Source organism: Natator depressus, chromosome 15 (genome assembly GCF_965152275.1).
Source record: "Natator depressus isolate rNatDep1 chromosome 15, rNatDep2.hap1, whole genome shotgun sequence".
Taxonomy (NCBI): domain Eukaryota; kingdom Metazoa; phylum Chordata; order Testudines; family Cheloniidae; genus Natator; species Natator depressus.
Genome location: NC_134248.1, coordinates 2,280,248 through 2,294,723, shown reverse-complemented (window position 1 = coordinate 2,294,723; position 14,476 = coordinate 2,280,248). Strand labels below are relative to the sequence as shown.

At 54.1% G+C, this 14,476-nt stretch overlaps 1 protein-coding gene across 3 annotated transcripts in view; it reads left to right on the top strand.

The window, feature by feature from the left end:
* GAS2L1 (growth arrest specific 2 like 1) overlaps positions 1 to 6,223 on the top strand; it is a 36,352-nt gene extending 30,129 nt beyond the window's left edge. For 2 of the 3 annotated variants that reach the window (XM_074972622.1, XM_074972620.1), the window contains one exon: positions 3,092 to 6,222. In XM_074972622.1, the coding sequence (XP_074828723.1) occupies positions 3,092 to 4,751 (1,660 nt within the window). In that variant the 3' untranslated portion in view covers positions 4,752 to 6,222. Of the gene's footprint in view, positions 1 to 3,091 lie in introns of all 3 variants that reach the window. The other variant, XM_074972621.1, reaches the window with a different exon arrangement.
* The last annotated feature ends 8,253 nt before the right edge of the window (positions 6,224 to 14,476 follow it).

The window sequence follows — 14,476 nt, the reverse complement described above, 5'->3', positions numbered from 1 at the left end:
CGTGGAATGTGATGAGTTCTGTGCTGCTCACAAGGTCTACCCTTGGGGCAGGGAGTTTGTTTATAAACAGAGGCAGGGTGATTAAGATAACAAAAGGCTTGTCATTAAATTAAGCATGCGTAGATGATCCTGAAAGCATTGCCAGGCACTCCAGTTAAAAGATAGGACACAAAGGGTAGGAATAAATGGTCCATTTTCAGACTGGAGAGAGGTAAATAGCGGTGTTCCCAGTGGCTTTTACAGGGACCAGTCCTATTCAACATATTCATAAATGATCTGCAAAAAGGGGTACACAGTGAGGTGCCAAAGTTTGCAGATGATACAAAATTACTCAAGATAAGTCCGAAAGAGACTGGGCAGAGTTATTAAGGGATCTCACAAAACTGGGTGACTGGGCAATAAAATGGCAGACGAAATTCAATGTTAAATGCAAAGTAACGAACATTGGAAGACGTAATCCCAACTATCCATACAAAATGATGGTGCCTAAATTAACTGTTACCACTCAAGAAAGAGAACTTGCAGTCATTTGCAGTACTCTGGAAGCACGATGTTTCCAGATGTCAAAGTTTGACTCAGACTCACAATTTATCAGACCACTCTGTTTTATTAGCAAAGCTGCTCTGCTAATACATTTAGAAGTGAGCCCCCCGAGTGGGGCTTGTGTCTCTTAATTTATACAGTTTTTTGGAGAACAAGTTACAGAGAGGTTACAGACAAAAGAAGAAAAAAGATTTTAGTCACCACCCTTTGAGATCCCTGAGACCAGTCACGTATCTTCAATTACCTGCCACTCTTAACAATCTCCTTTAACAGCTTCCAGTTAACTTAACTAATTGCCCTTCACACCTTCCATTCTGATGCCTGCTTCTTAGACGTGCTGGCTCTATCTTAATTGCTTCTCCATTCAAAAGCTAACTGTCCCTACGTGTGCTCCCTCAGATACTTTGTAACATGTTTTGGCATGCCCTCTCATATACAATGTATCCAGCATGTCCCCTTACACAACGTTATACTTACTTCCACACACAGTACTGCAAATTCATAAGAATCCTTCTCACTGTTCCTGTGTGATCCTGAACTGCGGAATGCTCATTCACCAGCTTCAGAAGACTTACAAATTATCCCCAGTCATCAATGGGACAGACCCAACTGAATATGTAGCTGTCCTTAACGTGCATCAAGACAATACCAGGGAACTAGATGTGAATAACATTGCTGACCGTTTCATCCAGAAAGCTAGTGAGACGTAATGTCTTTAAACTGGGACATTAGTGAAGACAGCTTGGGATTGCCATGATTTTAATATACTGTAATTCATGATAAGGTAATTATGTGGTTCATAACAACTGAATCATTATTAAAATAGTAAAGATACCAATGACAGACCCATTCAATAACTAAATATGAAAGAAGTGTATAAATATGCTGAAAATAGCCCCCCCCCAAATTGGCAGAGTGCCCCCACCTGCACCCCCCAACACACACACCTCTTCAAAAGCACCGGCCGGCAAAACCAGAACTCAGAGCCTGTAGGTTAAGTGTCTGTCAGTAGCTGTGCACATGCTGGTTTTGCGCCTTCCTCTGCAGCGTGGGGCCTGGGTCACTTGCAGGTTTAAACTCACGTAAATGGTGAACTCTCTGTAACCTGAAGTCTTTAAATCAGGATTTGAGGCCTCTGTTACAGCAGAGGGTGGGTGGGGTTCTGTGGCCTGCAATGTGCAGGAGGTCAGACTACATGATCACAGTGGCCTTAAAGGCTATGAGTCTGTCTGGGGAGCAGTGTGGTCCCATGGACAGGATGCTGGGCTGGGACTGGGTTCTACTCCTGGCTCTACCACTGAGCTGTGGGATGACCTTGGCTGAGTCGCATCCCCTCTCTATGCCTCAGTTTCCCTTCTCACCGTTGTCTATTTAGATTGTAAGCTCTTTGGGGCAGGATCTGCCTCACGTAGCTGTTTGTACAGCACCTAGCGCAATGATCCAGATCTTGGTTGGGTGCTGATGTAATAGTAAAGTTTTAAAGGCTGCTTAGTTAGAAGCATTTGTTAGTGACAAAAGCCCTAACCTCCCCAAGCTGGGGGCCCTGCAGATGGAGGCTGTACGTGCTGCTAGTTGGATAAATCAGAAAGGTGCGTGGATGGGGGATTCAGTGTAAGACGGAGGAATTGGAAGTCAGGAAAGCACAGTGGCTAAGGCTTTGCCCCAGGAAGATTAGCTGTGTTATGTTGCATCCTTTGTATTCCTGTGTTTAAATCCTGGGTAGGAAAGGAAATGTGCCTCATTTAACATAGCAGGGGAAAACCTCCCCAGGCTGGAATGTGGAGCACTTGATTTCTGCATCCAGGTGACCTGGGCTGTGTTGGAATGGACAGTGGGCTCTGTGAGATGCGGCTGGCTCCACTTGGGAGGGATCAGCAGAGAAGGGGCTGCTGTTATTCCGGGGCGCCTCTCTCTCTCCCTTCTGAGAACGAAGCGCTCCGCGGGGCAGTTTGGTAGCCCAGGACGGAGAGGCTGGGCTCTGTGCTGCCGGCTGGGGAACTGGGGAGGGGAAAAGCTCCGGCAGATGTATCTGAGAACCGGATTTTGCTGTGGAGCCGGAGGCTGCCCTCCTGAGGGCTGGGTGGGGGATGGTGCCGCTATTCGCCTGGCAACTCTGTGCTAAAGCACTTAGGCCTCTTGTTCAGCTTGTGCGAGCTGGGGCTTGACGCAGCACCAGCCTCCAGCCAGCTCTGCGGCCAGGCCCGATTCTGGTCTCAGGCCAACTCTAGCCCGGCTTGCTGCATTGCCCTCGGCAGGTGAGCCCTAGGAGCCGAGAGTCCAAGGCAGAGCTGGGGCCTGGGTCAGAATGACAGATCCCAGCACCCCCAGCTTTGGGGAGGGAGCTTTGTATCTCCGCTATGCAGGTGCTGGACCCTCCTGAGGTGCCACCAGCCAGGGGGCTGGGGCCTGTGCAGCAGAGGCCCCTGACGGGCAGTGAAATGTATTGTCTCCAGCAGGCTCTCTCCCTCCCCTCATGCAGTGCCTTTCCCCAGCCCTGGCCACAGATGGCGCTGACCTCCCTTCCTTCTTGTCCTCCCCTCTGTTCCAGACTTCGAGACCAGCTGCCCTCCAGAGCCAGACGCCTCTCCGGAGACAGTGACTCCTCCACGTCATCCACGCAGAGTGGCACCCTGGGCAGGAGGTGTGGCGAGGACCGTGCCTTGCGAACAGCACGCAGGAAGGAGGTGGGGAGGCACATGCCCGAGGGGGCCTCCAAGAGTCAGCCTTCGAGCCGCAGCCAGTCACGGGAGCGCGGGGCTTTCTTGGAGCTGAGGCCATCGGTGGGGGCCAGGAGGGCAGAGCCAGAGGAGCGGAGCCGGCCTCGCCTGGTGAACAGACCTGGCAGGCCCAGCCCCAGACCGCGGAGCCAGGGGAGAGGTGGCGGGGAGCCAGTGCTGCTCATCAGCCGAGGGAAGGACGGGCAGCACTCCTGGGCACGGGCCAACAAGGTGAAGGAGAATGGCCAAGACTCTGGCCGAGCCACCCCCAGGACCACGAGCCCAACTCGCAGGCACCTCCCTCGGGTGAGCTCCAGGAGCCCTGCGCCCACCAGTCACAGAGCGTCCCTTCCAGCCAACAAACTGGCAGAGCCCTCAATCCGGGCACCTCAGCAGACGCTGGGGTCTGTGAGGCAGTGGCAGGCAGGTGAGACTGAGCCAAGGGTCCCTGTGAGGGAGCGGCTCTCTGGGGAGACCCTCCAGGCCAGACAGCTGTCTGAGAGCTTCAGCCAGGAGCTGGAGGAGCTGGCACAGAGCTTCCGGACCCCTCTGTGCCTAGACCCCAGCCAGGAGCAGCAGCTGTACCGGTGCCTGGAGGAGGAGTTCCTGGCCAACTCCCAGATGATCGAGCTGGCCGGGGATGATGGGGAGCCCCTGGGCTGCGCCCACGATGCGGGGCAACTCCAGCAGACCACACCAGACCCAGGGGCCGTTGACTCTGCCTACTGCTCCTCCAGCTCCTCCTCTTCATCGCTGAACTTCTTCAGCAAGCACGGCTTCCAGGCAGACTTCGGTGAGCGGCCCAAAGATGACCCCAAGAGGAACCCCGCATCCCAGCGCCCATGGGCCTCCAACTGTATCCCAGCCCACACTGAGTTCCAGAATGGCTCTGGCTGGAACTCCCACGTGGCCCTGGAGCCGGCCACATGCTGGAGGAAGCCAGCTCTCTCGAGTTCCTCTGATGAAAGTAACTACTACACAGCCTTGAATGACCTCCAGGAGGTGGCCGAGGGAGTAGAGGTCTCCAGTCCAGGCATGGATGCGGCCTGGACCATCTTGGAGCTTGCAGGCTCAGACACAGACTTGGGGCCCTCGGCCCCAGATGAGCTGACGGAGACCGAGGGGGACTCTGTGGTGGGGCCTGTTGGTGAGACAGCCCTAGATGGATTGCCGGATGTACTCCAGACACAGGAGGTGGTGCTGAGACAAAAGAAGTCCCCGAAGAAACCAGGCCGAGTGCCTTCCATCTACAAGCTGAAGCTGCGGCCCAAGGCCAAGCCACGTGTAGACAGTCAGCCAGATAAGAAGCCCTCCAAAATACCCACGCCGCTCAGCTACAAGACGTCCGGCACCTCACCCAAGGGGAGCCCTCCCAAGCGCCCATCTGAGCACAAGCCCTGGAGAGCCTTTCACAGCGTCTTCTCCTCCTTCATGGAGCCGCCGCAGGGCCAGATGGAGCCAAGAGGGCCAGACGAGGATGCCTGGGCATGATGGACTGGTAGCACTCGTACAAGATGGAGGGACCAGCCTGTAGCATTCCCCACTGTTGCTCCCAGATCCCCATGTCCCACACCTGCTGCCTTGGATGTGCTGCTGTAGTGGCCCTGGCCTTGCTGCTGCTGCTGGGAAGGGGTGGGCGGCCAGATGCCCCAGAGTTTTTTATTTTTGAAGATACCTCTGGATGGAGCTTCCATTTGCGGGGCCAGACCCGGGGTCAGAGGAGGGCTGGGCAGCTGGGTGGTTTTGATTTTACTTGAGATCTCTTAAGTGAATTGGCTTTTAGGGGGACATTCCGGAGCCCTGGAGAAAGGCTAATGTAGTGCCCATCTTTAAAAAAGGGAAGGAGGAGGATCCGGGGAACTACAGGCCAGTCAGCCTCACCTCAGTCCCTGGAAAAATCATGGAGCAGGTCCTCAAGGAATCAATTCTGAAGCACTTTGAGGAGAGGAAAGTGATCAGGAACAGTCAGCATGGATTCACCAGGTCAAGTCATGCCTGACTATCCTAATTGCCTTCTATGACAAGATAACTGGCTCTTGGATGAGGGGAAAGCAGTGGACGTGTTGTTCCTTGACTTTAGCAAAACTTTTCACATGGTCTCCCGCAGTATTCTTGCCAGCAAGTTAAAGTAGTATGGGCTCGCTGAATGGATTATAAGGTGGATAGAAAGCTGGCTAGATTGTCGGGCTCAACGGGTAGTGATCAATGGCTCCATGTCTAGTTGGCAGTCGGTATCAAGCGGAGTGCCCCAAGGGTCGGTCTTAAGGCTGGTTTTGTTCAATATCTTCATTAATGATCTGGAGGATGGCGTGGATTGCACCCTCAGCAAGTTTGCAGATGACACTAAACTGGGAGGAGAGGTAGATACGCTGGAGGGAAGGGATAGGATACAGAGGGACCTAGACAAATTAGAGGATTGGGCCAAAAGAAATCTGATGAGGTTCAACAAGGACAAGTGCAGAGTCCTGCGCTTAGGACGGAAGACTTCCATGCACTGCTACAGACTAGGGACTGAGTGGCTAGGCAGCAGTTCTGCGGAAAAGGACCTAGGGGTTAGAGTGGACGAGAAGCTGGATATGAGTCAACAGTGTGCCCTTGTTGCCAAGAAGGCCAATGGCATTTTGGGATGTATAAGGAGCATTGCCAGTAGATCGAGGGACATGATCATTCCCCTCCTATTGGGCATTGGTGAGACCTCATCTGGAGTACTGTGTCCAGTTTTGGTCCCCACACTACAAGAAGGATGTGAAAGAGTCCAGCAGAGGGCAACAAAAATTTATTAGGGTGCTGGAGACACATGACTGATGAGGTGAGGCTGAAGAATTATTATTTAATCTGCAGAAGAGAAGAATGAGGGGGGATTTGATAGCTGCTTTCAACTACCTGAAAGGGGGTTCCAAAGAGAATCCTAGAATATCAGGGTTGGAAGGGACCTCAGGAGGTCATCTAGTCTAACCCCCTCATCAAAGCAGGACCAATCCCCAACTAAATCATCCCAGCCAGCGCTTTGTCAAGCCTGACCTTAAAAACCTCTAAGGAAGGAGATTCCACCACCTCCCTAGGTAACACATTCCAGTGCTTCACCACCCTCCTCGTGAAAAAGTTTTTCCTAATATCCAACCTAAAGCTCCTGCACTGGAACTTGAGACCATTACTCCTTGCTCTGTCATCTGCTACCACCGAGAACAGTCTAGAGCCATCCTCTTTGGAACGCCCCTAGGTCTAGAGGATGGATCTTTTTCACTAGGAGGGTGGTGAAGCACTGGAATGGGTTACCTAGGGAGGTGGTGGAATCTCCTTCCTTCGCGGTTTTTAAGGTCAGGCTTGACAAAGCCCTGGCTGGGATGATTTAGTTGGGGATTGGTCCTGCTTTGAGCAGGGGCTTGGACTAGATGATCTCCCAAGGTCCCGTTCAACTCTGATATTCTGTGATGCCTGGGGGTCTTAGACCTTCCTTGGTTTCAGACCAGAATTGTTGTGGGGGTCTGGGATTGAACACCCTCAGATGTCCTCTGGGTCTTCTGACCCCCAAAGTGCTTTGATCTCCAGCTCAGGGCACCCCATCATTCTGCACTGAAACCCAAGAGGCTCTGTAGCCATTCTTCAGGGTTGTGATCGCTGTGGGGGAGGGTGAAGTGGATGGGGCACACCTCCTCTGAGCTGTAGCAGAGAGGGACTGAGCTGCACAGCAGAGTCTCCGAGGGGAAGGCAGTGGAGTTGGACTTTATTTGAGTTAGGGTTGTTTTCTATTGCCTCTGGGTTTGGGGCGGGCGGGGTGGAGGGAGGGTTAGCGAACTGTATTGCACATCTTTTCGGAAGCACCTACTGGGCCTCCCAGCATTAACTGACCCTGACGTACTGTATGTTTGTTAATAACATCTGTATTTATAGATAATATATTGAGTGTCTGTGTACATATAACTACTCTGCATAGGCTGCTGCTTCCCTCGATGTCATCAGCCCTAGGAACGTAGAGCTGGAACTGACCGTAGAAGGACTAAGGCCAATAAAAATAATGACCCTGTCCTGTCTGTCCTGGTTTGTATATTGGCAGGGCGCTGGAAGAACTGGCCCTAGGACAACCCTAAAGGTGTAATCTAGGCAAGCTTCAGCCATGTTCCAAATCTACCGCCCCTCCCACCCATCAAATTGTTCTGCCATCCGTGTTGTGGGGGGAGGGGGCATACTCCATCCCGAGGGAGCTGGAAGCTTTGGGGATAATCCCCCATGTCATTCCTCCATCCCCTCCAGGTGCTGTTCCAACTTCTCCTCCTCACCGGGGCTCTGTCCCTGCCAGGGGGAAGCAGCACTAGGGCTGGCTGCTTCCAGGGCTCAGAACAATGGTCTCTGCTGGCCAGAGGCGAGAACTACAGCAAAAAATAAAGCGATGGAGTGGGGGGAGGCGCGGGGGGATTTACTTGCTGGGATAGAGGCCAGCATCTCAGGAGGGTCCTGCCTGATGCAGGCCAATTGCCCAACGTGTCCCATGCTGCTGCTCCTGGCCCACCCCAGCTTTCTGCCTCCCTGAGTCCTGCCTTGGCAGTCCTAGGTCGAGAGGAGATTTTTAAAACGTAAACTGGCAAGGGGCAGTGGGCGCTGGACAGTGGGTAGAGGTCCTTCCACCACGCTCCTGTGCTCGGAAAGGCGAGTTGTGGATGCTACTATTAAGCCCGTGATCCAACTGCTGCTCCGAGAGCTGGAGTGTGGAACGAGTCCCCTGGGGGTGGGAGGGAGACGGGGGCCAGCTAAGGTGACCCTTCTTACGTGGCCATGGGAACACAAGTTCCATGGGTCAGGTCCCCTCCTGTGCCCTCCCAGAGAGGGAAGAACAGCTGGGCCTGACTATCAGACTAGCTGCCCTCATCTTCAACAAGGTGAGGGGGAGACCCCAAGAGCCCAGCCCCAGCTACCTGGCCCCTTCTGTAGCTGACACCCCAGGCTGGAGGGCCGGGTTTGGAACCCCCAGTTCTTCCCCCCCCACATTGTAAAACAAGTGCTGTTGTGTCCCAGCAGGTAGCTCACGGGGGCGGGGCAGTTTGCGCTATTAGGAAAGCTTTCTTGGCGCTGTGCCTTGGGGGTGTGCACACCTAGAGCAGCAGTGCCGGGGTCAAGGGGCAGGGTGAGCTGTGCTTGCTGCCCTGGCTGTTTTGACCATGAGAAGCTCGTTCTGCCTGTGCTAATGTTTGAAAGGGCAAGAGGCGCGAGGGAATCCTTGTACCTAACATCCTGGCTTTTGTAATGACTCCCAAACACCATGCCTCTTGCCCCTGCCTTTTCTCCCAAGGATGGGGCTTCAGCCTGTGCCCTCCCCTCCCCCCATCCAAGCCATCCCATTTTAGGGGCATTTTCCTGATAAGCCAACTAAATTTTCCACCAGCTGGTTGTGCTATCTCCTCACCCCCTATTTTGAACCAGAGTAATCCTTAAACAGGAGCGATTAACAAACAAAAACTACAGCCACCCCCACTCCCCCCCTGCAATCTAATAGGGCTTCCACCTTACTCAAGTCCCAGTCTTGTCTCCTTTGTTAACCAGGGTGCACATGGCCTGTGTCCGGCACACAGCTAGTGGCTGAAGAGTATATTGCAAACCAACATCTCATTACATCCCCCAAAGCAAGGTGGGATGCCCCAGCCCTCATTTCTGGTTTTGGAAGCCAGGCCCTGGAAATTGCGGGGAGTCAATGCCCAAGCCCCATTTGGCTCAGTGCCAGGTGTGCTACAGCAGTGAGGGAACCAGCGGGCCCCAGAACAACAGCCCTCCCCCCAACGTATACCACAAGTCAAGGCAGACAAACACACCCGGCTCCGGTAGCAGTTTTCCTGGGTTTGATGCTCCCCCTCTTCCCCCGAAAGTGCAGCAGTTTGGCTCCCGGGCGAGGAGCAGAGCATGAGACTAGCCCTTAGGAGGAGTGAGGGCCTGACCACAGGGGCTGGATGTCCAGCCTGGTGGAGGGAGGGGCCTGCAATGGGAATATTGGGGAGGGGGGCTGAACTCGCGAGAGTGGAGGATCTGGACCAGTTGCCCAGAATCGGGCTGGGGAGCATGATCAGGCCAAGGCTGGGAGCAGCTACTCCTAGTGAGAATGAGAGATGCTTTCCCCTGCCCCGGTCTCAATATCTCCTGCCTATCTATGACATGCTGCCTTGCCCCAAGGCCCCATGACCCCGCATCCCCCCTCCCCTGGCCAGGGTCCCCCTGGGGAACGTGTTCAGTGCAGTGTGCAGTACATTTGGTTTCGCACCCCTCCCCTCCCCAACCCCTTCAGTCACCTCTGCCCTCAGCACCACCCCAAACTGAGCCACAGGCAGCTGGAAGGCGAGTCCAGCCCCCGGCCAAAGGGAGAGTCAGTCTGCCCCGCTGTGGAAACCAATCTAGAGGCCTGTCCCCATACCCGCATCTGTCATCGGGGCTGTTGTTAGCCCCTTAAAAACTACCCAGCTAGGCTGTGGGGGTGTAAACAACCAGGGTAGTTATTAAAACCACCAACCGCTGGCAGCGCGGGGAAGCCGAGGTGAACCAAAGGACTCGGAACGCAGGCAAAGCGAGGCCCCACAACGGGTGCTATACGGTGAGTAAAGGCCCGGCAGGGTGCGGTGATGGCGGGTACGTTCCCTCCCCTAGGATGGGGCCCAGGGACGAGGATGGAGGCTCCATGGACCACGCCCCCGCCCTGCAGCTCCGAGGCCCCTCGCGACGCTAGGACAGCTCCGGCCTCAGCCAGGAAGGTGGCACCCACAGGTGAGGAGGGACCTCGGGGTCCGGCGCTGACGGCTCTGCCCCAGCAATGACTCGAGTGCGGTGCTCAGCGTACTCCTCTGAGGTGCCCGCTGTGCTCGCCCATGGCTGCAGCAGCCGGCCCGCACCGCCAGACTCTGCCACTCCAAAGGGCAGCCTCTTCCCTCCGCTGGGCCGGCCGTTACGGCGCAGCTCACAGGGCACGTGGTAGAGAGGGTGGGAACCTACTCCGGAGGAGCGGGGAAGAAGGGCAGCCGAGATGGATTCCCAGTTGTTTGGGCATTTCAAGATGGCGCACCGAAGGTTTCCCCTACGCCGCCACCCTCCCCCACACCCTGGGCCTGAACCGCTTTCCGTCAGGCCATCACCTTCGCAACCAGCCAGCGCCGGCTCTGGCGGCTTTGGCGTCTAGCCTGGCTGGGTTGAAAGCTGTGGCCGCCCGGCAGAGGCCTCAGTGATTCCTGCTCCGTGCCCTGCCTCAGCCCAGCGTGTCTTTGCACCAGAGTTGTTGGCTGGGCAGTGCTTTGGGCTCATTCAGGACAACAGGTGCTCTCGCAGTGGGCATGTCTGTTACTGGCTCTAGTGCGCGGGTGGGCAGAGTGTGCCACGGTCCCTTCCCCTGCCCTGTGTGCCAGCCTGCCCTGCTTTCGCAGGCTCAGGGCTGAAAAATGCACCATTAGGAACCATGCAGCACCCGCATGGTGCCTCCTGGGCTCCAGCTGTTGTGACCTCACACACGGGCTCCCCCTGCTGGCTGTGGCAAGCATGACTGCAGCCCGGGGATTAGGGGGGTGCCCGAGAGTGGGTTCTGCAGGTGGGTGGAGGCAAAGCAGCCGCAGTGGCAGCAGCGTGCATTCAGTGAGCTGGGCCGTGACATCCACCACGGCCTTGGCCCATTGCATTAACAGCACCGCCGAACCTGCTGCCCAGCCCCACAACTGGCAGCTGTCGTGGCAATGTCCCATGTACAGTCTGAGCCAGCCCCTCCACCTCCCCACCGCCCAGCTCCCACCTGCATCACGGCAGAGATTTCTGCCTTCTTCCCTTCAGCACACCCTGCTGCTTGGCCACAAGCACGCTGGCTGTGGGGCACACCAAAACATCAAAAAAACCCAAATCCCCCACAGCACTTACCAGGCTGGGCTCCTGGGCGGGGCCCATGGCAGGCTTAGTGTGCCACCCCGTGCCACGGCTTCAGCAGCACCTGATTAGTTGTACCTTAGATGGGGGGGGGCCACCTGGTGGGGTAGTCCTAGCCCTCGGGGGCTCTTTTAACTGAGGGTGGCAGGTGAGTTCTGCGGCAGAGTGGTGCTGCTCCCAGCTTGTGCCCCGGGGGCAGGGAGTCAGGTTGCTGTTTACAAACAGCTAAGAAAGGGCTGATAAGTAAATTAAGGAGCTGAAAGTCGTTAGATGAGCCTGCAAAACAGGAATGGGCAGGGGGCTTTGAAGCCAAAATGCAGGGGACTCAGAAGGCATACGGCCAAGGTTACAGGCAGCAGGGAGGGAGATGGGGAGGGAGGGAGGTGAAAAGACAGGGCCAAAACTAAGGGAGAGCTAGCATGTGGCCCCATCACATTAGTAGCTGAGCACATCACAATGGCTAACCCATTGCACGGCAGCCCCTCGCTGTGGTAGAGCAGGGCTGTTATGCTCATTGTACAGAAATTTAGGGCCAGATTTTCAAAGGTATTTAGGCGCCTAGTGGGATTTTCAAAAGTACCAGGAAGGTTCGGTGAGTTGTAACCCCCCACTAGATGCCTGGTTGGGTGCTAAAAAGCTTTGAAACTCTGTCCTTAAGGCACTCCCCCCCCCCCCCCCGCTTTGCCCCCAGTTCTGCTTCCCGCTCAGCGTGGCTCTAGTCCCCTGGGCGGTGGCCCCGGCTGGGGCTGGGGCCACGCCACCCGTCCGCCCGGGCTGGGGAGTGCTAGCCTGGGGCAGAGCCCTCTGAACTCTGACGGAGAGGGGGAAGGGGGATCCTCAGGCAGACGGGGTGGGGCTAGCCTCCCCCAGCCGTGGGTTCACACACTGCCTATGCTCCCTATCCACTAGACCAGCCTCTCTCTGCTGCATGCCGCACAAAGAGCGGCCTCTGATAGATGGGAGCACACCAAGGTGGCAGTTCTCTGTGTCCCAGGAAGTTGGGAAGGCTGTCATGGTTGACAGCATGAAAATCAGCACAGAGGTCTGGAAGGATGAAGAAAGCAAAAGAATGAGTCAGAGGAGAGGAGAGCACGTAACCCCCAAGGGTGGCAGGTGCTACCCCATCCTGGGTTGTACAGCAATGGCTGCTGTCAGCACGTTTAACTGAAAACCATTTTGTTTTGTCATTTTTTTGTTCGGCATTCGAGAAAGGGAAGGAATTAGAAAGCGCCATGTGAGTATCAGATGTGATTATACATCAGATTCTTTGGGTTTCAGCTGTAATTCAGGCCAATTCCAGAACAAAGCACAGAAATTGCATCCAGAGAGTCCATAACGTGGACGATTATTGTCATGATTTGTATTATTCACTGGACCCCATCTGTGTGCTCAGCACAGACGCCAGAAAATGTAGTCACTGAACCAATGTGCATAAAGCGTGGAGCCCCGGCTAAGATGGCTCAGATATTTAAGTATGAAGTGTCCGGTTATTAAGCACGTTCATATATATGAGTAGTGGTGCTGATGGCAACAGAAGTTTTACCTGATTAAGGACTAGAAGAATTGACCCTCCAACTCTTTTTCAAGAGGCAGAGCTGCCCAGAGTGCCCGTGCCTCTTCAGAGCAGCAGCCGGGTTCGTCTGTATCCGCAAAAAGAAAAGGAGGACTTGTGGCACCTTAGAGACCAACAAATTTATTTGAGCATAAGCTTTTGTGGGCTACAGCTCACTTCATCAGATGCAACTTCATCTCTAGGGTGCCACAAGTCCTCCTTTTCTTTTTGCGTGCCTGTTTAGTTTCCTTTCCTGACTGCAGTAGCCCTGATATACCTCAGAAAATGAAATTTTTTCCTTAACTTTAAAATGTGAAGTTTTCTTGCTGCTTGGTTTGAAATATTCTCCTGTGAGACCTGCTGGCGGGAGGGGGCAGGTGAAAGTAAAGGCTGGTTTGTGCACCCCCTCAACTCCTCAGGCGGCAGAGAGCATTTACACTAGCAACACGGCCAGCGCGGATGAGCAGCACTGTAGGGCAGCTCTCGCGGGACGGGGGTGAGCAGAAGGCATCCTGGGTCCCTGCTCAGTGCTCCCTGCTGCCCTGCGTCATGTCTCAGGAGCCCCATTACTTTCTGGTTCCTTCCATGACATTATTTTTAAAACCCTCCTGCTGTCCGCCTGCTTTCCCCGGAAAGGGAGCGTCAAACTTCCCAGGGCTTACAGGGGGAGGGGCGGGCGTCCATGCGTCTGAGCAGCGGAGAGGCTGGCCAGAGTGGTCACTTTTGGAACTGTGTGATATCCTTCGGAGGCCAAAGGGTGTTTACGCTGGTGGACCATGTCTTCACTTTCACAGCAGTGCAAAAAGAACAACAGTAAGAGCAGAACACCCCTCGTGAAGGTGGTTTTCTTGTTGCCGTGAAAGTTCTGAGTTTCACCGCAAAAAATCATTAACAAGTGTAGGTTTCAGAGTAACAGCTGTGTTAGTCTGTACTCCTTTTCTATTAACAAGTAGACGCTTCCAGGGTTTTAGCACAGAAAAGAGACTTTTTGCGCTTTAAATGGTAAATGTAGACATACCCTAAGGGTCTTCTGGAGAGTCACTAGGCTTTAAACAGAAGTGACAGCAGGTTTGCCAACTCTCATGAGTCTCAGGATAATTATTGTTTTCCTTAAAGCCCCAGCTCCTGGAGTCAAGTGACATGTGATGATTTCAGCCTTCGTTCTTAAAGGAAAAGGAAGTTTCTAGCCCTTGTGGCTGAGGAGACAGCATCCAAACATGACCCCCAGGCACCCTAAGGGCTCACAAAGTGGAAGGCCAATAACAAGAACCCAAATCTAGTGTAGTTACATGATCGCATGGTTTTAAGCCAATCTCCTGATTTTGGTGACCCTGACTCGTGATTTTTGAACATTTGGGGTTGGCAATACTGTGAAAGTGACTTGAAAGGGTCAAGTTTCACTCCTGTCTAAAGCCAGTTTCTCGTCTGTTATTTGTAGTGGGGTGACACCCCTAGAGCCCCAGGCAGGCGCCGTATACAATCAGGGGCCTTGCCCTAGTAGGATGTTTCCAAAAGTTCGATGATCTGTTCCAAGCTTGTTGAACTGCAAAAAGTGAGTAGCCGAAGGAACAGAAAGTAACCCAGACATCTCTACACCTGTTTCCAGTGCCGCAGTGCGGAGTAAGCTCCTACACTGCAATTTCAAACCTAACCTGGGTCCTTAAATGACTTGACACAAGATGTCAGTACATGTTAGTATTAGAGCTGAATGGGTCTAATATTTATTGACTGTTTTCTTTATATAGGAATTGGAATCAGTGCTCCTGTCAGCCAATTGCTAAGTTAT